The 25,804-nt window shown below is 39.7% G+C and overlaps 1 protein-coding gene across 1 annotated transcript in view; it reads left to right on the top strand.

The window, feature by feature from the left end:
* Positions 1–25,804, top strand: part of sh3kbp1 (SH3-domain kinase binding protein 1) — a 233,277-nt gene that overhangs the window by 142,468 nt on the left and 65,005 nt on the right. Inside the window, exons 7-8 of the mRNA XM_059967967.1 lie at positions 14,455–14,530; positions 20,487–20,581. Of these exons, the coding sequence (XP_059823950.1) occupies positions 14,455–14,530; positions 20,487–20,581 (171 nt within the window). The remainder of the gene's footprint in view (positions 1–14,454; positions 14,531–20,486; positions 20,582–25,804) is intronic.

Below are 25,804 nucleotides of genomic sequence, written 5' to 3'. Positions count from 1 at the left end.
TAACTCAGTATTATATTGAGAAGGATGTGTTTTCGGCTGAGGTATTGGAACATATCCCTGAAAAGGTACCAGCTAGTGGGGCGGTTTAGTTAGAGTTGGAAAAATTGAGGCTGGACGCGGAACAGAAGAAGAGGGAGCATGAACTTAGGTTGAAACGGCTGGAAGTAGAGGAAAGGGAGAAGGAAAGAGCTGAAAAGGAGAGGGAGCATAGACGTAGGTTACAACAGCTGGAAGCAGAAGAGTGGGAGAAAGAAAAATCTGAAAAGGAGAAGGAGAAACAGAGGCAGCATGAGCTGGAAATGGAGAAGTTAAGGCAAGAGAGAAGAGTCCCGGGGCAGACCGACAGGAGAAGTTTAATGTTAGTAGGGAGTTTAGGTTAGTACTTCCATTCGAGGAGACAGACGTTGATAGTTATTTTTTGCATTTTGCAAAGGTGGCAGTGAATTAGAATTGGCCCAGAGATCAGTGGGTGGAGTTGTTACAAAGTGTGTTAAAAGGGAAGGCTCAACGGGCATATGCGGCATTGTCCATGGACGTGTCTGCGGATTATGAGGAAATAAAGCGAGCCATCCTTCAGAACTATGAGTTAATACCTGAGGCATACAGATAGAAGTTCAGAGACTTAAAGAAAGTGTGGAATGAGACGTATGCAGAGTTTGCCTATGAGAAGGGTGTGCTCTTGGATCGTTGGTGTGCAGCAGAAAGGATGGAGGAGGATTTCCATCGTTTCAGAGAGTTAATTCTGATTGAGGAATTTAAAGGTTGTGTTTCAGATGATATCCGGATGTATTTGAACGAGAAGCCGAATAAGTCTATATCAGAATTTGCCAGGTTTGCAGATGAATATGCCCTAACCCACAAGACAAAGTTTTCCTCGAATAAGAGTTACCAGAAAGACATAGGGACGGTAGAGAAAGCCCGCCGGCTAAGATAGAAAATAAGCTGGGAGCTAGTGGTAAAGGTAAGGAGGAAGAAAGGCAGGCTGGCAGGAGGGTTCCTGACTTGACCTGTTTTAATTGTGGAAAGGTTGGTCATATTGCATCTAAGTGCTTTGCTCCGAGGAAGGAGACAGAAAAGAGAAAGCAGCAGTCCCTACAGGGTGTATTGTGTCGATGAGAAAGGCCCAGGTAGATAAAATACGAGAGGGGTGTGAGAAGTTTATTTCAGAGGGGACCGTTTCTGTGAAAGAGGGAGAAACACCTGTTCCAGTGTGGATCTGGAGAGATACTGGAGCTGAGCAGTCATTAATTCTCAGTAAGGTACTAGATTTTGGTCCTGAGACTGGAGAGGTAGTTTTGAGAGGCATTGGAAAAGAGACAGAAGCTGTACCTTTGCATGGGATCATTATAAATTGTGATCTGGTAACTGGACCAGTTGAAATAGGGGTACGGTCAGAATTACCGAGAGACGACGTGGACGCCCTTCATGATAATGATTTAGCAGGAGATGAGGTGTGTTCAGCAAGGAAGCTGACGAGCAAGCCTGTGAAGGCTGAGAACCCGCCCCTAGGTTCCAAGATCTATCCCGCATGCGCAACCGCTCGCAGCATGTCGAGAAAGGCAGCTGAGAAAGAGACCAGTGTAAATCAGTCCAGTGTCGATTTGGCTGAGACGTTTTTACCGACCCTGTACCAAGAGGGGTTAGGGGATGGTAAGACGGAGAATAGGGAGGTGAAAGAGAGTAAAAGAGAGAAAGGAGAGGAGGTAGACCTACCCTTAGCCAGGAGGGAATGTATAGAGGCACGGACTAAAGATGAGAAACAGATAAGGCAGTTAGAAGGTCCAGGGTTGGACATGGATGATCTGTCTGGCATGACCGAACTGTTTGAAGAAGTTGGAAAATTTAAATGTGTTCCCGATAATGATATAAGGGCAGTCCTAGATGAAAAGGATGCCGTTACCTTGAAGGAGTCTGCTGGGTTAGCAGATGAAATTGTTTTAACCTGCAGGGTTGAGTTTACTCCGGATGGGAGTTGCCCAGAGAGTAACTGGGAGGATCAGGGGAATTTAGAATTTGAAAAGGGGACGGGTATTGAAAGCCTGGAAGAGGCAGGTGTCCCGTTTGAGTGTGTTCAAGATGTGGATGCACATGGTACTGAACCTAGTAATGAAACTCAGGAAAAGTCTGAGGTATCTGATTTAGTTGAAAAAAGAATGCAGTCCTTTTGGGTCAGATGGACTCGGTTCAGTGAAGAAAGGGTTTACCTTGGTACCAGTGGAAAGTGAGAATTCTCAGTTGTTTGTGTTAGAAGGTGTGTTAAAAGTTAGTGAGGAGATGGGAGCTGGTGGATGTGAATATTATTATTGAAGGAGAAGAGAAAACTGTAGTTCCTAAATTGAATGAAGAAAATTTAAAGTCTGGATTGGTTTCAGAAGCAGTAACCAGGCTGAAGGAACAATGGCTTGTTAACAAGGTGCCTCTGAATCAATTACAGTTTGTTTTGTAATTTAAAGGTAAACAACTTGCAGATGTTAAACTGAAAACTAATAGAATGAAGGGTCCTGAAGATAAAACTAATGATTTGCTTAAAAATAAAGAATTGTGTGGAAGTTCAGAAGATGGGCTAAGTTTGGAAAACATTGTTGATAAAATATGAAAGGAGTATGTGAAAGCCTATTCCACACTGGTGAGCCAGCTAACCACATGAGAGTTAAATGGAAAAGAGGCAAAGGTTGACAAAATGCCACTTTAAATAACAGGATCTGGTTTTGAGGGATTTCAACAAAGATAATAATAAAGACAACACCATGGAAGATTGACTGTTAAGTTTAAAAGTAAAATAAAGTTTAGTATTTGCATAAACTTTTGTAATGTACTACAGAATAATCACACGTATTGGTTCACATTTTGTAATATATACTTAAGGTCACAACCCTTTAGTTTTGTTTTTGCTGAAGAAAAGGAATAAAAATAGGTGGTTATTAAATTGGAGTCTGATGCTACAGGAGTTTATTAAGGTACAAGATATTAAGATATTAAAGGAAGTGACAATGTAATCGCTAACTGTTTAGATGCTAAGTTGAATGTATATCTGTATTGCTCTGTAGCTAAAAACTCTTTTGTATTGTGTTAGATTCTGAATTTCTGTAAGACTCTATTAATTTTCCCTTTGGTGAAAATTCTTAGAAGGATGGGGGTGTTACGAAGGATGAACAACTCTGATGGGCAGAAAGGTGCAGAGTCGCCCATGCACCACCCCCCCCCCCTTTTGGAGAATCGCAAATCGCTACTATTTTGATGCTGTATCAAGGAAATAAGAGAGACAAAGGAAATCTGCCAGGGTAGTTGTTATTGATAACAGCTCATGAAAGTTAATGAGAGAGAGAGAGATACAACTAAGAGTTACCCAGGGTGGATCATCTCCTAGTGACAAAAGAAGAGATTACTGCTATTGTCTTTTGGAGAAGGATTGTTTACTTGGTACTGTTCTATTCATTGAAACCCCTCAGGGGGCAACCAGAGTGGGCTGGTTTGATGGGTTACATCATCCCAACCTGATTGATACCTGAGACCCCGTGAGTGGGGATAAAAGTGAGGTCTGGGAGTAACAGCCCTCAGACGCACCAGGAGAAACGCTAGTGAGCATCAGAACCCCCACGAGACAGGGTGGGAGATCAGAGACCGAACGAAGGGTCGGTAAATTTTAACTCACAGTGTTTCGTAGCGAGACCGGTGGGGGCTCTCTGTATATTCTCTGTATATTCGCATTGATATTATTTTGTATATTTTTGTTAATAAATATTGTTGAAAATAGTATCACCAGACTCCAACAGACACTTCTATCTTTGCTGGTAAGACACCCAGTTACGGGGTACATAACACATACATAACAGAAGAAGTCCTGGCGGTCCTAAGGCATATTAAGGTGGATAAATTCACAGGGCTTTATAATGATAGAATAAAAGAATGGCATTGTAGGAAGAGAAGGTTAGATAGATCTCTTAAGTTTATAAAGTGGCACATTGTGTGCTGAAAGCCTTGCTGCGCTGTAGTGTTCAATGTTCTATAGGTCTATCCGAAGACATTGTGGGTAGCTAGGGAAGAAACCAACTGTGCCCCGACAGAGATATTTGCATTGCTGTTAACCGTGGATGATTATAAGTGGAGGGAAATTTACTAGAGGAAATCTTGAGAGACAGGATCTAGCAGCATTTGGAAAGGTAAGGACTGGACATTATGGCTTTGTGCATGGGAAATCATGTCTCAGTGTCTTACAAATTTTATTGAGTTTTTTTGAAGAGGTAACGAAGAAGGGGAAGAAGTCAGAGACTATCTACAGAGACTTTAACAAGGGCTTTGACAAGGTCCTGGTTGGCAGCTAGTATGGAAAGTTAGGTGGGATCTAGGGCAAGCTATAGGAGATTAATTATAGGGCATATAGCAGAATGAGGGTAGCCAGCTAAATGTAAGGATAATGAAGAATATAGACAAGGTGGATGTTCAGTTCTCTCAACCCCCACCCCATGTATGGGAGTCTAAAATAGAGGACATACATTTAAGATGAGAGGGAAAAGATTTAAAGGGGACCTGAGGGGCAGTTTCTTCATACAGAGGAAGGTTGCCTGGAACAAGCTGCCAGAGGAAGCTGTAGAGGCATGTACAATTACATCAACAGCGCATTTGGACAGGTACATGGTTTGAAGAGGTGAGTGATTTGGGCCAAATGCAGGCAAATGGGATTAGGTTAGATGGGTACCTTGGCTGGCGTGGAAGAGTTGGGCCAAAGGCTGAAGTATAATTCTGATTTTACATTTATAAGCCATAAAACTGTAGCTTCTCTTAGTACAGTATACTTTTACTTTCATTACAGTTTGGGTTGCTTTATTAAAATAAGCTGAACACATGTACTGATCTGTTACTTCAAAATACGGTGATTCATTATTGTACTGCTGCATTGTTTTTGCTTTGTTGGGTGACAAGTCAGAATAACCCTCCCACTGCCAAAAATGTTCCAGACCTATGTGCTTTCAATATGAGACATGCTAGTGAAGTTTTACACTTAAGCAACTATGATCTATAAAGTGGGCTGATCTTCCACTTGGTCACAAGTCAGAACATTGCTGTTATGAAGGTAATCACTGAGTTTCTCATAGTTTAATTATTTGCTCTGTCTTTTGTAGTTATCTTGTTCAAAACTAGGTTTTAGTTCTGCATGCTCTTTGTTATAAGCATTTGGGTCAGCAATGGGGAAGATAATTTAAGACTGGATTCACTGAGCTTTTTTACCTAACAGCTACGTTTAATTTGATTATTGTTTCCCCAGTCATGCTTTGATTCTGGTTACTGGCATTTGTTTTGCTTTAGTTCAAGCATTTGAACTACTTCTCATGATTATTTACATCATTGTTACAGTATTTTAAATTATTGAAGAAATATAATTTTAATTAATTTTAGTCCTCTTATAAGTCAGCAGTAAACCTATCTTTTAGTCTTTTGAAGCAAGTATTTGTGTAACATGTTAATGATTGGTTTTAAGCAATCAAAAATTTGATAGCATATTTTATTAAAAAATGACTTAATTATTTAAATCACTGTTGAGTTAAATAATTTAGCACTTGGTTAATATAATCCTTCTCTAAACTGAAACTAATTTGATTCTTAGTTCTCAGAATGCATAAAACTATTATGAATTTTACAACAGAATATAAATTGTATTTTCCTTTATCCTTTTATTTGGCAGGCCAATAGATATGAAGTATTTCGCAGTGTTATCTATTCAAGATCTACAATACTTCATATGTTATTTGAAGAAACACTTTTATAGGTCATCTTATTTTTAAACAGTCAACACTAGAGTCTTGTTATCTTCTTTGCAAAACATTTGTCAGTGTTTTTCCTTTATTGTATATTACTTTTTAAGTACATAAAAGGTTAATTTCTTCAGCTGTTCCTGTAATTGGGAAGTAGCATGGTCAGATTTTCATTAAACCGGATGGCCAACTTCCTCTTGACAAACCAGATGTGTTTTAAAATGGTTGCACCTCTCTACCCGGCTTCAAGATTGTTTGGAGATGATCAAGTACTGCTTTGTGAATAAATTATGCAGCTTGATGCTTCTTTAATAAATCAGATAAAAATGTTTTGTTAAAATAATGAAGGAATTTTATAAATGGAGTAATATGATCCTTAGTTTGCTTAGGTTAAGAGAAGTTGTGCTATTGCTAACTGTATAGTTCTGGAAGATATTCCGTTTATATTTTTAAAATCTAAACTTTTAAATGTTAATTATGTAATAGCAAACCAATGCTATTCGAGAAGACCAAAGTACAAATTGTCTGTAACTTTCACAGCAGGTATTTCAGGATACGTCCTCCATTTTGAGTGGAGTTGTCTTTATGCTTTGGTTTATTACACTCAGTGCCCAAGGGAAATTATCTCTTTTCAATAAATGATTGTATTAAATTTTGCTTTTGAATTCTTAAGACAGTCAAATAAACAATATTTGCAGATAAAACAGAATTTAGTTTAGTGTGTGTAGCCTAGAATACTGCTTATATTAGTATGAATAACATGTTTTGGATCAGTTTGTGAATGTGATTGGGGGTGGGGAAAGTGGGTACTAGAGAGAAGAGAAGGTGCTCTTTGATATTTTTAAAATAAAAGTTAAATTAGTAAAATAATTATTTAACTAATTAGCCAAGTAAAATTGTCCAGAGTTAATTTATGATTTTAACATTTAACCATATAACCATATAACAATCACAGCACGGAAACAGGCCATCTTGGCCCTCCTAGTCCGTGCCGAACCCTTAATCTCACCTAGTCCCACCTACCTCCACTCCTTTCCTGTCCATATACCTATCCAATTTTACCTTAAATGACACAACTGAACTGGCCTCTACTACTTCTACAGGAAGCTCATTCCACACAGCTATCACTCTTTGAGTAAAGAAATACCCCCTCGTGTTTCCCTTAAACTTCTGCCCCCTAACTCTCAAATCATGTCCTCTAGTTTGAATCTCCCCTACTCTCAATGGAAACAGCCTGTTCACGTCAACTCTATCTATCCCTCTCAAAATTTTAAATACCTCGATCAAATCCCCCCTCAACCTTCTACGCTCCAATGAATAGAGACCTAACTTGTTCAACCTTTCTCTGTAACTTAATTGCTGAAACCCAGGTAACATCCTAGTAAATCGTCTCTGCACTCTCTCTAATTTATTGATATCTTTCCTATAATTCGGTGACCAGAACTGCACACAATATTCCAAATTTGGCCTTACCAATGCCTTGTACAACTTTAGCATTACATCCCAACTTCTGTACTCAATGCTTTGATTTATAAAGGCCAGTGTTCCAAAAGCCCTCTTCACCACCCTATCTACATGAGACTCCACTTTCAGGGAACTATGCACAGTTATTCCTAGATCTCTCTGTTCCTCTGCATTCCTCAATGCCCTACCATTTACTCTGTATGTTCTATTTGGATTATTCCTGCCAAAATGTAGAACCTGACACTTCTCAGCATTGAACTCCATCTGCCAACGTTCAGCCCATTCTTCTAACCGGCATAAATCTCCCTGCAAGCTTTGAAAATCCACCTCATTATCCACAACACCTCCTACCTTAGTATCATCGGCATACTTACTAATCCAATTTACCACCCCATCATCCAGATCATTTATGTATATTACAAACAACATTGGGCCCAAAACAGATCCTTGAGGCACCCCGCTAGTCACCGGCCTCCATCCCGATAAACAATAATCCACCACTACTCTCTGGCATCTCCCATCTAGCCACTGTTGAATCCACTGTTGAATTCACTGTTGAATTTGTCCTGAAGAGTGGTCCAATTTCAGTTCTTTCAGTCAATGGAGGTATAGCAGAGCTCCTTATTCGTACAAATAATTTGCTCGTTGGGAAATTCATTTTTTGCAGTCATGCTCTGAAAAACTACATGTGATGGAAATTTTGTCAACTAGGTCTCAAGGGGTCCTGAATTTAGACCTTGAGCATCATTTAGGTACCTGCACAAGGCTGAGTGTTATGTGCATAGGAAATAGAGAACCTGTGTATTAAATGGTTGCTGAAAGAAAAGGAAATGGTTACAAGGAAGGGAGAGAAAAGGTGCCTTTCAGCCTGACTTGCAAGGGCTGTCTGTGAGCTCATTAAGTTGAGGTACCTGTCAGTACAACCCCAATTCCCTATTCACTGACAGTCACATACCTTATGTTTCCTCTGTCAGTGACATTTTTAGCATTCCAATTGCCACAGCGCAATTACAAAGCACCATATCTATGCTAAGAATTAATAAATTAAAGAACTCTATGTTGTATATGAAGAATATAATATTCCTTGCTTATCCTATCAGTGCTTCTTTTCCATGTCCTCTGCCTGGCATGGTGTTCTGATTCAACTGCTGGTAGTTAGAGATTTGGTTGGTGGAAGGCTCCTGACCTTCAGTGGAGGATAATGTTGAGGGCCCAGAAGGCCTGGTTCCGGATTACACAGTCTCTCTTTGTTCAGCAGCCAGCAGCTGCTTATGCTGCTGTGAAAGTTGCCACATGATTAGTCTCACAACTGCCATTTTCATGCTTCAAGCTGTGCACAAGGTCACAGTTGATGCCAGATTTATCTTAGCTGATTGATACAGTGAAAATTCTCACAATGCTGTGTTTAATGTACCACACATTTCAATGTGTATAATCTTTAGATGCAGGGAATCAATCAATGCTCTTATTTGAGTCTTCTGCAGTTGTATGTGTGTGACCTTTAGTTTCTGGCTGGAATCTAAATTATTTGTAATGCTAGTGTCTCAAGTTAGTGGATGTAACTTTGACTTGTATCAGTAGTAAGTGTTTTTCTTCATAGTCTTGATTTCTCTCCACTCCTTACCCAGGTTGCAATTCTTGGGTATTTGAAATTATTTTGACACATGAGTAAGGTTATGACACAGAGTGGAAAATAATGTAGGTGGATTACGATTCTGATGTGAGTTAGAGGATTGAGTATGTTTCCTCAGTGACTGCTTCTTTGTTAGTTACCATTATATCTCATTGGGAGTTAAGACTCGCCTCCCCCCCCCCCCCACTAAGTAATAGTTGCTGTCTCTTTACATTGTTATTCTGCAATGTAGTTGCAGAATATGGTTGGATGATGTAGATGTTTTGATTGAACTGCGAGACTAACAGTGGAAGAAATGAACAGCATCTGCAGATTTTCTCTTGTTTGTAATCTACTGGAAGAATTTAGCTGGTCAAGCAGCATCCGTGGGAGGAAAGAAGTTTGATGTTTTGGGTCAAAGCTCTGCATTAGGGTCCTGATACAATAAGGGTAGCTTTTGGCAGAAACATTCAGCTCCCAGTTTCATTTGAGCTTTGATCCATATTTGGTCAAAGTACTAAATTATAGAGCTGAGATGAGAGTGTTTGACTTTACAGGAAACATCTTACTGAATGTGACATCAAGACACTGATAAAACCCAAGTTAATAGTAGCTATGGAAAAATCTGGCTGTAATCCTGTGGTGCTTCAAGGTCAATCACCTCCATTCAAGGGCTGCCTGAGTTCATCAGGGCAGTGGCCTCAGTTCAGTAACTACATTGTTACTGACTTTATCTCCATCATTATATGAAAAATTTGATAATTGCTTCCTGAAATGTGTTCCCCTTTCATTTTAATTGCAACTTCTGAAATAAGAATGTCATTAATAGGAACAGGAGTGAACTATAAAGCCCATGAAGGCTTTTGTGTCATTGACTAATATAATGGCTGATGAGAGCTTGGTCTTGGTTTCATCTTTATATGTGTTCCCCAAACCCTTAATTCCCCTTTCAAATGAAAAATGTCTCTTAAGATTTTGAATGTATTTGATAATTCATCCTTTCAAAAATAAACCTTCTGATAGAGAAAATTCCTCTTCAAGCACCTTAAATAGGGAGTTCTTACTCTATAAATATGCTCACTAGTTCTAGATTTCCACCCCCCCATCCCCCAAGGGACACATTTTCTCAGCCTTTGCTTTGTCAAATCCTCAGAGTAGAATCTTATCATTCAATAAAATCTAAACAGCAAGAGTTGTTTTTTTTTCATAAAGCAAACCCTTCAGCTCCAGAGACAACCTAACAAACCTCCTCTGAACTTCTGATGCACAGGGATACCTCTCAAATAGAGAGGTGAAAGTTGTACTTTATATGTATAACAAGTGTTCTTCCATGAACTCTGCAGTCACTTTTTATGACCCCAGTGAGCATACCTTCGAGGTTTAGTGAATTTGTTAACCTTTTGGTTTGTTTACTACCTTTTTCCTTGAAGTAGTGGTTGTTTGAGGTTCCTTCTTTTTAACCTGAATTTTTTTTTGTATTGTTCAAGGAAAGTTTTTAGTGTCTACAGCTATGAAGGTTGATCAGTATATTTTTTTCAAAGTCTACTTCCTTTCCATATTTTCCATTATTTCCCTATACTCGAAGAACCAGTGTTAGCTAGTTACTGTCATTCTTTTTATATATTTTATAAGAGCTTATACTGTTTATTTTTATTCCTAACTAGCCTACTTTCTTGATTATTATTTTTGAGTTGTCCTTGATTTTCTAAAATCTTACCACTCTTGCTTGACCTCTAAACTTCATAGTGTTTTATGACTTTTAACTTTCTTACCATCCTAGTGAAATGCCCTGGTTAAGATTTTTACTGCTATGCTGTAGGTATTTCATTTTAGCAGTTCTGTGTCTGTTCTGCTTTCAGGCTGTTATGGTTTGAGCTAAGATAAGGGGCTTTGTTGTTCAACTTAGGAATGTAGTGTCATTCAGTCAGGAAGGTGGAATTGGGAGAAGGTTCTAGAGAATGCTAAATTTAAACATAACATAGTTTGAGAAAACCAATGAAATACAGTAGGAGCATTAATTTCCTTCCAGTTCAACAAAATAGATCTTCTAGCTATTAGTGTAAGAAACACAATCATTCGACAGGCGGAAGAAGATAAATGAAGTGAGTCCATCATTGGTAAAGCAAAAATTGCGGTAATAGGATGGGGTTGTAAATCAATGTTCAATACTGCAGAAATAATATCAAAAATATCTTTCCAATATTTTTTCAAAAGCGGACACGACCAAAACATATGAGTTAAAGACGCTATTTCAGATTGACATCTATCACAAATAGGATTTATATAGGAATAAAAATGAGCCAATTTATCCTTGGATATATGGGCCCTATGTACGACCTTAAACTGTAATAATGAATGTTTGGCACATATAGATGATGTATTAACTAATTGAAGAATTCTGTCCCAATTCTCAATAGGAATAATGTTAAGCTGTCTTTCCCAATCATTTTTTGTCTTATAAAGGGGCTCTGAACGTATCTTCATAATTATATTATAAAGTTTTGATACAAGCTCTTTTTGAAAGGGGTTTAATTCAAACAAACTCTCCAAAATACCTGAAGACACAAAATTTGGAAAAGTAGGAAGTACAGTATTTAAAAAATTCCTAATCTGTAAGTATCTAAAAAAATGAAATCTAGGCAAATTATATTTGTTAGATAATTGCTCAAAAGACATAAAATAATTATCCAAAAATAAATCAGAAAATCCTAGTAATCCCTTAGTCTTCCAAGCTGAATGAGCTTGGTCTATAATTGAAGGGTGGAAAAAACAATGTTTAAATTAAGAAAAAATTAGAATGGTGTATTTGATACTTCTATTAAATTTGAAAAGATATTGAGACCATTTATTCAATATTTTCATATGATGTAATATGACCCTGTTTCAAGCCTATTTGATTTTCCAGTTTTGATTTTATATATGTTGAGAGGATCGGAGTTGACGACACTGATGATTCTGTATTTTTGTAAGACATTATAAACAACCTTTTTTTTTCTTTTTTCAGTTTTTCTTTTTTCTTTTTCCTTTTTTTCTCCTTATTAGCTATTAGATTATTAGATTAGGTTTTTTTTGCATTTTTTTTCTTTTTCTTTTTTGTTTTTTTTTAATTACTTATTATGATATACCTAGAATCGCCTTGTTTATTTATATATTGTATTGGTCATGATTTGGGAATACTCATTTATACTGTAATCATTGCTTATGTATTCTTTCATGTGCAGTTGAAATGTGTATGTTTGTAATCCCATTATCTATGTATCAATTATATTTTGTTGATATTAATAACAATAATAAAAAGATTGAAAAAGAGAATGCTAGGTGGAGAGATTTTTATGACAGACATTGATGTGGGACAAGGTCTTTGTGGCGGGAACTAGGAAAAGACAGGAAGGAAGATGTTTGAGGATGCTGTTCCTGTTGCACAAAGTGCTTTGTGCAGATGAATTGCTTCGTGGAGGAAGGACCAATACTCCCAGGGGATACCCATTTGTTGGAGATGGATTTTGAGCAACATTCAGAAGGTGGTGTGTGCTTTCACATAGACTCTGGGTGCAGCATGTGAGTTAAAGATAACTTCAAGATAAGCTCCAATTTATGGGCACACTTGGACTGGGTTAACTAATGGGCCTTTTTTTAAAAACCTTTTCCTACTAACTGCTCGATAAACCTGACATTTGTAAGTATACTTTCTTCATAATTATATGCAGTGTACGAGCTGTTATTTCTTGCCAATGGCTAATTGCATGGGGGCAGTATTCACACAGGATTCATACAGACTGGAGTTCGGGTGGGCAAGACAACCCAACCTGTTGGGTTTGGTGGGACCCAAGTCATATGTGCCCTAGGTATACAGAGTCTGAGAAAGGTGGTTTTCTCGCTGTTGAATCCATTAGCTTGTTAGTGAGACGCCAACCAGCTGTGTCTCTAGGGACACCTGGTAAAAAGAGGTTTCATTTAGGATATGGTAGCTCCTTTTCCTGTAGTTGAAAGAATTGTTTGACAGTTTAACTAAACTTATTTAGTAGCTTTTACTTTCTGCACTTTTTTAAAGCTATTTTTCAATATATGTGTTTGTCTATTTAGATGGTTTGACTTTGCTTAGAATGAAGTAACTAATCACAACTGAAAATGCAGTTTTTTGAAAAAGCTTCTGGTTGCAATTTTACATTAAATTAAAAGTTTTTAGAAGTTTATTTTATAACTCCATTCCCTATCCAACGTATGTTGTATTATTTCCTCATGGTGTAATACACAAACATTCTACTAGTGTCTGCTCCCTGCTGACAATCAGCACTGGCACATCTCAAGGATGCTTGCTTAGCTCACTGCTCTACTCTCTCTACAACCACAACTGTGTGGCTAAGCACAGTTCAACCACCATCTATAAATTTGCTGATGACAGAATTATTATTGACGGAATTTCAGATGGTGACAAGGAGGCTTACAAGAGTGAGATCAGCTGGTTGAGTGGTGTCACAACAACAATCTTGCACTCAATGTCAGTAAGACCAAGGAATTGTGAACTTCAGGAAGGTGAAGTTGAGGGAACACACACCAATCCTCATTGAGGGATCAGGAGTGAAAAGGAGGAGTTTCAAGTTCCTGAATATTTACATCTCTGAAAATCTCTCTTGGGCTCAACATATTGATGCAATTACAAAGAAGGCACAACTGCAACTATGTTTCATTAGGAACTTAGGCATACTTGGTATGTAATACCAAAAAGTCTAGCAAATTTCTACAGATGTGCCATGGAGGGCATCCTAACTGGGTGAATTGCCATCTAGTAAGAAGTAGCGACTGCAGATGATTGGAAAAAGCTGCAAAAATTTGTAAACTCAGCCAGCTCAATTATGGGCACTAACCTCCCTACATCGAGGGCATATTCAAAAGGTGATGCCTCAAAAAGGTGATATCAATCATTAAGGACCCCCATCATCCAAGACACTCCCTGTTCTTGCTGCTGAAGACGCACACTGAATGTTTCTGGAATAGCCATCAGATTTCTGAATGTGCAATGAACCAACTCATGAACACTACTTCAATATTTATTTTTGCTCTCTTTGCACTACTTACTGAATTTTTAATAAATATATTTCTTATTGTAATTTATAGTTTTTTATTATGTATTTCAATGTACTGGTGCCACAAAACAACAATTATCACGACATTTGTCAGTGATATTAAACTTGATTCTGATTGAAGTGTGTAAGTCATACCAATTAATCAGATGCATGAGAGTAATTCTTCCATTGATTTGCATGCTTGTAAAGTGACAAATATCAGAACTCACTGAAAATTTGGATTTTTATTTTCTAGTAGATTCAGAATGATTACAAGGGGTGGTGATATTGCAGGTTGAGTAGTAATACTTGAAAATGTGTGACACAATGAAGGGAAGGATGTGTTGTTCTGTTGGAGGAAAAAAATGGAACTAGATTAATTGGCCATACAGGTGTAGTGGACCTGCATGATAACCTTCCATGAAATCAAGCAGTGCTTAAGCATTATCTTGGTTTTTGTATTTGTAATCATTAATTATTGTTGGTTATAGCTAAAGATGAAGGGGCACTATAGAAGCAAGTAATATACATGTAGTAACATGGTCTCTATTGCATTTTTTTTTAGCCTTCTGGAAAGAAGTTACCTGTTGTTCCATCTTCTCAGGAGCCACCAAAATCTGAACCAGACAGCAAACCTAAGGGTAGGTGCAATTATAACGAGTGTCTTTTTAAAAAAGTTCCTGCAGGGCAAATAGAACAAAAAGTATTTCAGTCATCCTTATGTTGTCCTTGTTGGTAATGAATGACTTCAGCAAATCCTAAAGACTTCTCTAAATCAAATCAAACCCTTAATAGTGTTGATGAGCACAGAGATCCTGGGGTCAAAGTTCATAACTCCCTGATAGTAACTACACAGGCGGATAGATAGGGTGGTTAAGAAGGCACATGGCATGCTTGCCTTTATTAGTCGAGGTACTGAGTTTAAAAGTCATGAAGTTATGTAGAGGCTTTATAAAACTAGTTAGGTCACATCTAAAGTATTGCATACAGTTCTGGTTACTTCATTATTGGAAGGATGTTGAGGCTTTAGAGAGAGTGCAAAAGAGGATGTTTAGAGGCTATAATGAGAGAATAGACAAACTAGGGTTATTTTCTCTGGAAAGGTGTAAGCTGAGGGGAGATCTGATAAAGGTTTATAAGGTTATGAGAGGCATAGATAGAGTAGATTGACGATATCTTTTTACAGGTGTTGAAATGTCTAATACCAGAGGGCATGCATGTGGGAGGGAGTAATTTCAAAGGAGATGTTAAGAGAAGGTTTTTTTTATGCAGTGAGTGGTGGGTGCCTGGAATCCCTGCCTGGGATGGTGGTGCAAGCAGTAACGTTAGGAACTTTAAAGAGACATTTAGATCGGCACAGAAATGCGAAGAAAGTGGTAGAATGTGGACAAGATGTAGGCAGAAGAGATTACTTTAGTTAGATATTTGATTACTAATTAGTTTGGCACAACATCGTGGTTCGAAGGGCCTGATCCTTTGCTGTACAGTTGTATGTTCGATGTCCTACTGCCAGTTCCATCTCTGACAAAATCAGTTTTAACTGATAAAATCCATTTTTGATAACGGTGGTTTATGGTGGCTTTGAGTGTGGATTTGAAGCTAACACTGAAAGTGTTCGCATTTGCAGTTGGATAGTTTGGAATTGGATGATCTTTTGATGATGTAATTTTAATTGAATGATTGTGTTGATGGTTAAGGTTTTTTTTCCATGTTAAAACATTAATCGGATAGCATGATTTAATCTTAAAAACAGTTTACTGTTGTGTCTATTATTGGTAGGTGTACAGTGCCTATAAAAATTATTTCCCCCCCACCCCCGTAAGCTTTTATATTTTATTGTTTTACACCATTGAATCACAGTGGATTTAATCTGGATTTTCTGACACTGATCAACACTGACTCTTTCATGTCAAAGTAAAAACAAATTTCTACAAATTGGTCTAAACTTATTACATTTATTAAACACAAAATAATTGATTACATAATTACCCCCTTCAAGTCAGTATTTAGTAGATGCACCTTTGGCAGCAATTACAGTCTTGAGTCTGTGTGGATAGGTCTCTATCAGCTTTGCACATCTGGACATTTTGCCCCATTCTTCTTTACAGAACTGCTAGAGCTCATTCAGATTGCATGGAGATTGTGAAGGATATTCAGTGACTTGAAAAAATTCTTGTATCCATCTCCTAACTTGTCATTTTCAAGAACCTTTTTGTGGAGTTGCTTGGAGTGTTCTTTTGTCTTCATGGTGTAGTTTTTTGCCATGAATCTGATTCACTAACAGTTAGACCTACCAGATACACGTGTATTTTTACAAACCCCATTTCCAGAAAAGTTGGGATATTTTCCAAAATGCAATAAAAACAAAAATCTGTGATATGTTAATTCACGTGAACCTTATTTAACTGACAAAAGTACAAAGAAAAGATTTTCAATAGTTTTACTGACCAACTTAATTGTATTTTGTAAATATACACAAATTTAGAATTTGATGGCTGCAAAACACTACAAAAGTTGGGATAGAGGCATGTTTACCATTGTGTTACATCACCTTTCCTTTTAATAACACTTTTTAGTCGTTTTGGAACTGAGGATACTAATTGTAGTGGATTTGCAATTGGAAATTTTGTCCATTCTTGCTTGATATAAGACTTCAGCTGCTCAACAGTACCTGGTCTCCATCGTCTAATTCTCCTCTTCATGATGCGCCATACATTTTCAATAGGAGATAGATCTGGACTGGCAGCAGGCCAGTCAAGCACACATGCTCTGTGTCTACAAAGCCACGCTGTTGTAGCCCATGCAGAGTGTGGTCTGGCATTGTCCTGCTGAAATAAGCATGGACATCCTGGGAAGAGACGTTGCCTTGATGGCGACATATGTCTCTCTAAAATCCTAATATACGCCTCAGAGTCAATGGTCCCTTCACATACATGCAACTCACCCATGCTGTGGGCACTGATGCACCCCTGTACCATCATAGATGCTGGCTTTTGCACCTTTCGCTGATAACAATCAGGATGGTCGTTTTCATCTTTGGCACGGAGAACTGGATGCCAGTTTTTTCCAAAAACTAGCTGAAATGTGGACTCATCTGGCCACAGCACAGGGTTCCACAGTCTTTCAGTCTATCTGAGTTGAGCTTGGGCCCAGAGAACCCACCGGCGTTTCTGCATAGAGTTGATGTATGGCTTCCTCCTTGCGTAATACAGTTTCAGGTTGCATTTCTGGATGCAGCGACGGACTGTGTTAAGTGACAATGGTTTTCCGAAGTACTGCCGAGCCCAGGTGGCTATAGTTGTCACGGTAGCATGACGGTTTCTTAGGCAGTGCTGCCTGAGGGCTCGAAGATCACGTGCATTCAACAGTGGTTTCCAACCTTGCCCTTTACACACTGAGCAAACACGAGGAAATCTGCAGATGCTGGAAATTCAAACAACAACACACACAAAATGCTGGTGGAACACAGCAGGCCAGGCAGCATCTATAGAGAGAAGTGCTGTCGACATTTCGGGCCGAGATCCTTCATCAGGACGAACCGAAAGGGAAGATAGTAAGAGATTTGAAAGTAGTGGGGGGAGGGGTAAATGCAAAATGATAGGAGAAGACCGGAGGGGGTGGGATGAAGCTAAGAGCTGGAAAGGTGATTAGCGAAAGTGATACAGTGCTGGAGAAGGGAAAGGATCATGGGACGGAAGGTATCAGGAGAAAGAAAGGGGGGGGGGAGCACCAGAGGGAGATGGAGAACAGGCAAACAACTAAATATGTCAGGGATGGGGTAAGAAGGGGAGGAGGGGCATTAACGGAAGTTAGAGAAGTCAATGTTTGTGCCATCAGGTTGGAGGCTACATATAATGTGTTGTTCCTCCAACCTGAGTTTGGATTCATTTTGACAATAGAGGAAGCCATGGATAGACATATCAAAATGGGAATGGGACGTGAAGTTAAAATGTGTGGCCACTGGGAGATCCTGCTTTCTCTGGCAGACCAAGCGTAGGTGTTCAGTGAAACGGTCTCCCAGTCTGCGTCGGGTCTCACCAATATATAAAAGACCACACTGGGAATACTGGACACAGTATACCACACCGGCTGACTCACAGGTGAAGTGTCGCCTCACCTGGAAGGATTGTCTGGGGCCCTGAATGGTAGTGAGGGAGGAAGTGTAAGGGCAGGTGTAGCATTTGTTCCGTTTACAAGGATAAGTGCCAGGAGGGAGATCGGTGGGAAGGGATGGGGGGGGACGCGTGGACAAGGGAGTCATGTAGGGAGCAATCCCTGCGAAAAGCAGAAAGGGGGGAGGGAGGGAAAAATGTGTTTGGTAGTGGGATCCCGTTGGAGGTGGCGGAAGTTACAGAGAATTATACGTTGGACCTGGAGGCTGGTGGGGTGGTAGGTGAGGGCAGATGTGCGTTCTCAAACGCACCTCTCCCATTTCCTGCACTTCTGCCCTCACCCCATCCACCTGCCACCCCACTCGGGATAGGGTTCCCCTTGTCCTTACCGGTGCTCCCGGTGTGGCCTTTTAAATATTGGTGAGACCCGACGCAGACTGGGAGACAGTTTCACTGAACACCTACGCTCGGTCCACCAGAAAAAGCAGGATCTTCGAGTGGCCACACATTTTAATTCCATGTCCCATTCCCATTCTGATATGTCTATCCATGGCCTCCTCTATTGTCAAAATGAATCCAAACTCATGTTGGAGGAACAACTCCTTATATACCAGCTGGGTAGCCTCCAACCTGATGGCAAGAACATTGACTTCTCTAACTTCCGTTAATGCCCCTCCTCCCCTTCTTACCCTATCCCTGACATATTTAGTTGTTTGCCTGTGCTCCATCTCCCTCTGGTGCTCCCCCCACTCCTTTCTTTCTCCCGAGGCCTCCCGTCCCAAGATCGTTTCCCTTCTCCAGCTCTGAATCACTTTCGCCAATCACCTTTCCAGCTCTTAGCTTCATCCCACCCCCTCCGGTCTTCTCCTATCATTTTGCATTTCCCCCTCCCCCCCACTACTTTCAAATCTCTTACTATCTTTCCTTTCGGTTAGTCCTGACAAAGGGTCTTGGCCTGAAACGTCGTCTGCGCTTCTCCCTATAGATGCTGCCTGGCCTGCTGTGTTCCACCAGCATTTTGTGTGTGCCTTCACGCACTGAGATGTCTCTGAATTCTCTGAATCTTTTCACAATATTATGTACTGTAGTTGTTGAAAGACCTAAATTCTCTGCAATCTTGCATTGGGAAATGTTCCTTCTGAACTGACTAACAATTCTCTCACAAATTTTGGCACAAAGGGGTGAGCCACGACCCATCCTTGCTTGCAAAGACTGAGGCTTTGATGGACGCTACTTTTATACCCAGTCATGATACCTCACCTGCTACCAATTAGCCTGCTTAATGTTGAGTCTTCCAAACCAGTGTTACTTGAATATTCTGTGCACTTTTTAATCTTATTTTAACTCTAACCCAACTTCTGTTGAGTGTGTTGCAGCCATCAAATTCTAAATTTGTGTATATTTACAAAATACAATTAAGTTGGTCAGTAATACTATTGAAAATCTTTTGTTTGTATTTTTGTCAGTTAAATAAGGGTTTACGTGAATGAACATATCACAGATTTTTTTTTCTTGCATTTTGGAAAATATCCCAACTTTTCCGGGTTTGTACAACAATTAATTGAAACATCTTGATTGCTAAAACCAACTGGCTACGTCAGTAATGATTTGCTGTGTATATTAAAGGAGGTAAATACATATGCAATCAATCATTATGTGTTTTATATTTGTAATTGGATCACTTTGTAGAGATGTTTCCATTGTGACACAGAAGAGTCTTTCTCTGTTGATCAGTGTCAAAAAAAGTCAAATTAAATCCAGTGATTCAATGCTGTAAAACAATGAAACATGAAAACTTCCAGGGATGGGGGAGATACTTTGTATTAGCATTGTATTTCTATGCTAGTAGTTCCTTTAAAATTCAGACAATCTATGTCAAGATTTAGGATCTACTAAACCTCTTTTTGCCTTCCCTCATCTATGATTATCAACAGTATCCTTTCTTGCTTATGCTTCTCTGGCTTTAACCTCTATTAGATCACCAAAGTTACTTTTTCTCAGCAGTCTGACAGTATTATTTCTAGTTTATGATTGTGCACAAACACAGAATTGCCTATTTTCAAGAGATGTATAATTGTACCCAATTTTAGATTAAATTAGTTCTTTGATATTTGTTAATCTTGATCATTTCTCCCCTGAATAAGTCACAAGATTGTCCCATGAATGTGCTGCTCTTTAATATATATTATTTGTAGTATTATCATATAGCTGGCCTGTTAACATCATTGGGTGTTTTCACATTTCTTCTTGTAATTAAATTATGGTTCCTGTCACGCAAATGCAATTAATAATTTGCTGTTTAGTTTGGAGCTGTCCTATCATTCATGGTTCCTCCACTTCCAACAATGGAAGGCCCAGGCTGTTATCATCAGTAAACCACTGGTTACATACAGCAAGTGAAATATCTAATAAAAATATTGACTGTGTAATTGCCTTAACAATCTAATAAATTTGCTGATTGATTCACTGTTACTTTTGTTTCAAGGTAAGGAATATTGCAAAGTGTTATTTCCATATGAAGCACAGAATGAAGATGAGCTGACAATCAGAGAAGGAGAAATTGTAACTATTATAAACAAGGTATAAAGATAACTTATTTAACATAAAAGAAAAATCTTTTTCTGCCTTTATTTGGTCAGAAAGTAAGTAAGAAAGAAGTTACATATTATAGTCTTTATGTTATTTGTAATGACACTGTAATGACTGATTTCAGTACCTGCTGCTGAAAGTATGCCTGGAATAAAGAACTTGTATCGGAAGCCATGGTCTTGAAACAATTGGAGTGTTGTTAAAACAAAAGTCTCTCTGCTTTAGGGAAGGAGAAAATACTATTTTGATACTCCATATTTTTATTTGACTCATAACGTTCCTCTGAAATGGATGATCAATTCACCTCTTTTCAAGATCAGGTATAAATGAGCAATAAAGACTAAGTACCATGCAAATAAATATATCTTCCCCTCCAATGTATTGTATTATTATATTTTAATGTGGCAAATAATAGTTTATTGAAAAATGAGTTATTAGGTTTCTTGACAATTTGGCCTGACTCGTAGTCCAAAATTAATTACTCTGACTTAATATTGTTGATACACTTGCCTGGAATATCAGTAAATAATTAGAATCAAATTCCTTAGTTCTGGGCTAGGTTACGTTGGTGCATTTCATTTAAGGTAAATTTGTTTTAAGTGGTGATGAGAAAGAGAATTTTTGGATATGAATTTATCAATGACCATAGTTGATATTTGGAACATAAGCCAGAATGGGTCCCATTCTGCATTTTCTTTGTCAGTAGTAAAGATCCTGATGTGGAAAGTGCTGTGCCCAGAATTTAAAAAGGTAGTTCATCGGTTAACAAGATAACACTGCGAACGGCGGCTGTGTTGCGAGCTCCGTTCCAAATCTACAGTATACTACTAATTGCTACGATTTTCTTAGCATTTTCTGTTCAAGTAGCTGATAGTCACATCAGATACGATAGACTGACCCTTCTGAACATTGGAAAGATGGCATTTACCCACTATGTGCTGCCTTTCCTTCACTGGGATCTCCTGCTTGTGCAAACCATGGGAGTCTCATCTCTTACACCATCACTACCTCTGAAGAAGCGCTGGAGGCGAGGGAGAAGGGCCTGTGTCCTGGTGAGGCTGAGATGGCGTGCAAATGGACTGCCGCTCACTAGTATACTCCTGGCTAACGTTCAGTCACTGGACAACAAGCTGTGCGAACTGAGAGCCAGAATCTTCTACCAGTGGGAAACAAAGGAGTGTAACGTTCTGTGCTTTATGGAGACGTGACTAATGGAGGAGATACTGGAGCATGCTGTCAAGCCCTCTGGGCTCTCACTGTTTCGGGCAGACAGGTCACAAAACCTCACTGAGAAGAATAAAGGAGGAGGAGGGGTATGCTTCATAAGAAATAGGAGCAGGAGTAGGCCATCGGGCCCATTGAGCCTGCTGGGCCATTCAGTAAGATCATGGCTGATCTGTCCGTAAACTCAGCTCCATCTACCTGCCTTTTCCCCATAACCCTTAATTCCCCTACTATGTAAAAACCTATCTAACTGTATCTTAAATATTTTTAGTAAAGAAGCCTCAACTGCTTCCCTGGGCAGAGAATTCCACAGATTCACCACTCTCTGAGAAATACAGTTTCTCTTCATCTCCATCCTAAATCTTCTCCTCTGAATCTTGAGGTAATGTCTCGTTCTAGACTCAACTACCAATGGAAACAACTTTCATACTTCTATCTTATCTCGTTCAAAATTTTCTATATTTCTATAAGATCCCCTTTCATTCTTCTGAATTCCAGAGAGTATAGTCCCAGGCAACTCAATTGCTTCTCATAGATTAACCCCTTCATCTCTGGAATCAACCTGGTGAAACTCCTCTGCACTGCCTCCAAAGACAGTGTATCCTTCCTTAAGTATGGAGACCAGAACTGCACACGGTACTCCAGTTGCAGCCTCACCAGTACCATGTATAGTTGCAGCATGACCTCCCTGCTCTTGAACTCAATCCCTCTAGCAATGAAGGCCAACATTCCATTTGCCTTCTCAACAACCTGCTGTACCTGCAAGCTAACTTTTGGCGATTCATGCACAAGCACTCCCAAGACCCGCTGCACAACAGCATGCTGCAGTCTTTTACCATTTAAATAATGTCAACAAAGCTTGGTGCAACCCCAGAATATGCATGCACTCAAATCCTTTTGTTCCCCAGACCTGGAATACCTAGTGCTGCTGTGTATACCCTACTGGCTGCCCAGGGAGTTGATGGCTGTTATCATCACAGCGGTGTACATTCTGCCACAAGCTGATACTGACCTGGCTCTCAAGGAACTGTACGAGACCATCAACACGCGGGAGACTGTACACCCAGAGGCTGCCTTCATCATTGCCAGTGACGAAGGTCTCTCTGAAATTTTGTCAGCACATCCAGGTGAGCACACTCCCTTCTGCATTGCTTACAAAGCTCTCCTTTGCCCAGCTTTTGGAAAATCAGAGCACTCTGCGATCCTGCTTTTGCTGATGTACAGGCAGAAGCTGAAACAAGAAGCAGCCGTAGTTAAAACCATCCACTATTGGTCCAACCAATTGGTCTCCATGCTGCCGGACTGGTTCAATGAAATCGACTGGAATGTCTTCCATGATGAGGATGTCTCCCGAGTTCACTGATGGAATCATGTGCTTCATCTGGAAATGCATCAACGATGTTGTTCCCCTGAAGTCAGTCAGGGTCTTCACAAACCAGAAACCCTGGATCAATAGTTCCATGCGAGCAGCACTTACAGCATGACATCGAGCTTACATCACTGGAGAGCAACTAGAGCTCAAAAAAAGCAGCTGTGATCTGCACAAAGCTATCAAGGCTGCTAAACAACAATATAGGGAGAAGACTGAGTCAAGATTCACAACGAATAGCACACGTGACTTGTGGTGAGGACTGCATACCAAAAGTTGTGATGCTGCCAACATCGTGGCCTCTCTCCCAGATGAGCTCAGTCGCTTTTATGCTCAGTTGGATGTCGCTAACTCTGAGCCTCTGAGGAAAGCCACCGCTACAATCTGCAACTTGGTCATCTCAGGCTGATGTAAGCAAATGTTTCCAATGAGTGGACAGTTGCAAGGTTGCATGACTGGATAGCATCCCAGGGCAAGTAGGATGTGCACAGCACAACTGGCAGGTGTGTTTGGTCAAGGATTACATCTGTAGCTTGCTATCGCCCAAACTGGATCCCCTACAGTTTGCTTACTGACACAACCAATCGACAGATGATGCAGTAGCCACTGCTCTACATACCGTCCTTGTGCATCTGGAGAAGAAGGATGCTTATGTGAGAATGCTGTTCTTGGACTACAGTTCAGCATTCAACACCATAGTTCCATCCAGGCTCAATGAGAAGCTCAGAGACCTCGGCCTTCACCCTGCCTTGTGCAGCTGGATCCTGGACTTCCTGTCAGATTGCCGGCAGGTGGTAAGAGTGGGCTCTTATCACCTCCAACCCTCTGACTCTCAGTACAGGAGCCCCTCAGGGCTGCGTACTGTGTCCCCACCTTTACTCCCTGTGTACCTGTGACTGTGTCGCCACCCACAGCTCCAATCTGCTAATTAAATTTGCAGATGACACTACATTGATTGGCCTTATCTCAAACAATAACAAGGTGGCCTACAGGGAAGAAGTCATCTCTCTGACACAGTGGTGTCAAGAAAACAACCTCTCCCTCAATGTCGCAAAATCAAAGGAGCTGGTTGTGGATTTCAGGAGGAATGGAGACGAGCTAACCGTTATTGACATCCATGGATCTGGGGTTGAGAGGATAAACAGCTTCAAGTTCCTTGGCATCCACATCACCGAGGACCTCACATGGTCTGTACACACCAACTGTGTGGTGAGAAAGGCACAACAGCACCTCTTTCACCTCAGATGGTTGAGAAAGTTTGGTATGGGCCCCCCAAATCCTAAGAACTTCCTAAGAACTTCCTACAGGGGCACAATTGGGAGCACCCTGACTGGCTGTGTCACTGCCTGGTATTGGAACTGTACCTCCCTTAATTGCAGGACTCTGCAGAGAGTGGTGCACACAGCCCAGCGCATCTGTAGTTGTGAACTTCCCGTGATTCGGGACATTTACAAGGACAGGTGTGTAAAAAGGGCTTGTAGGATCATTGGAGACCCAAGTCATCCCAACCGCAATCTATTCCATCTGCTACTTTTTGGGAAGCAGTACCACAGCAAAAAAGCCAGGACCAACCTGCTCTGGGACAGCTTCTTCCGCCAGGCCATCAGACTGATGAACTCATGTGTACTCTATATTACATTGGCTGTTCTATTTATTATAAATTACTATGAATTGCACATGGCACATTTAATTGGAGACGTAACGTAAAGATTTTTACTCCTCATGTATGTGAAGGATGTAAGAAATCATTTCAATTCAATCATGTTTGTCCACTACAGAACTCAGTTTCACTGTAAAATTGTTGTTGAGGGATAATCATAGACTTCATGCAGATTCCACAAAGGCCTTATCAAATGCATTCAGTGGTATTTTACAGCATGCAAAAGATTGTGCATGAATCATTGGCTTATAACAGTAAAACTTCAGTAATTTGTTGCCTGGCTTTTTAAAAAATCCCAGAGACTAACTGTCTGGCTGTAGAGAAAGGAAGGATTGACACAAATGGAAAAGTCCAGTTGCCCAATCTGATGGATTTTAAAAGGTTCCATTGATTACCTGTGAATCCTCAGATGATGTTTGCCACATTTTTTCCCTTGCATTCGCCAGGGCCTTGTTACCTGTGTTGCCTTGAAACTTTGGACCCACTATTTACTGTTCTTCATTGTACTGGTAACATTTAAAGAAAATGTGAAATAACTATGTGATGAAGCATTAATAGAATTCTGGAAATTTTGCTTGTCTGCTACCAAGTCCCAACCATACTAGAATAAAGAGAATTTACTGTAATTGGAGCAATTTCTGAAAAAAATATACCAAAGTTGTTCAATACCTAAATCTCAAGACTTCTTTCCTGGGCTCATACTGCATTATAGCCTTTGGCTTCATATCTGTAACTTTATTTGCCCAAACATATGTTTCCCTACCCAATGTTCCATATTTAGTCTATTCAACTTGAAAGTAATTCTTGTCCCTAGCACAATAAAGTGTGCCATTATCTAATAGCTTTCAGTATAAACATGTTCCTCCCTTCCATCCAATGATAAATATTAATTTCCATGTGCCCATTGATGGTAGAATCCCAGATTTCACATTCCCCTTAACTAGTTCCTACTTTCTGTGCC

Source organism: Hypanus sabinus, chromosome 4 (assembly GCF_030144855.1).
Source record: "Hypanus sabinus isolate sHypSab1 chromosome 4, sHypSab1.hap1, whole genome shotgun sequence".
Lineage (NCBI taxonomy): Eukaryota > Metazoa > Chordata > Chondrichthyes > Myliobatiformes > Dasyatidae > Hypanus > Hypanus sabinus.
Note: the sequence above shows the minus strand (reverse complement) of the source record. Positions and strands in the feature narration are given on the sequence as shown.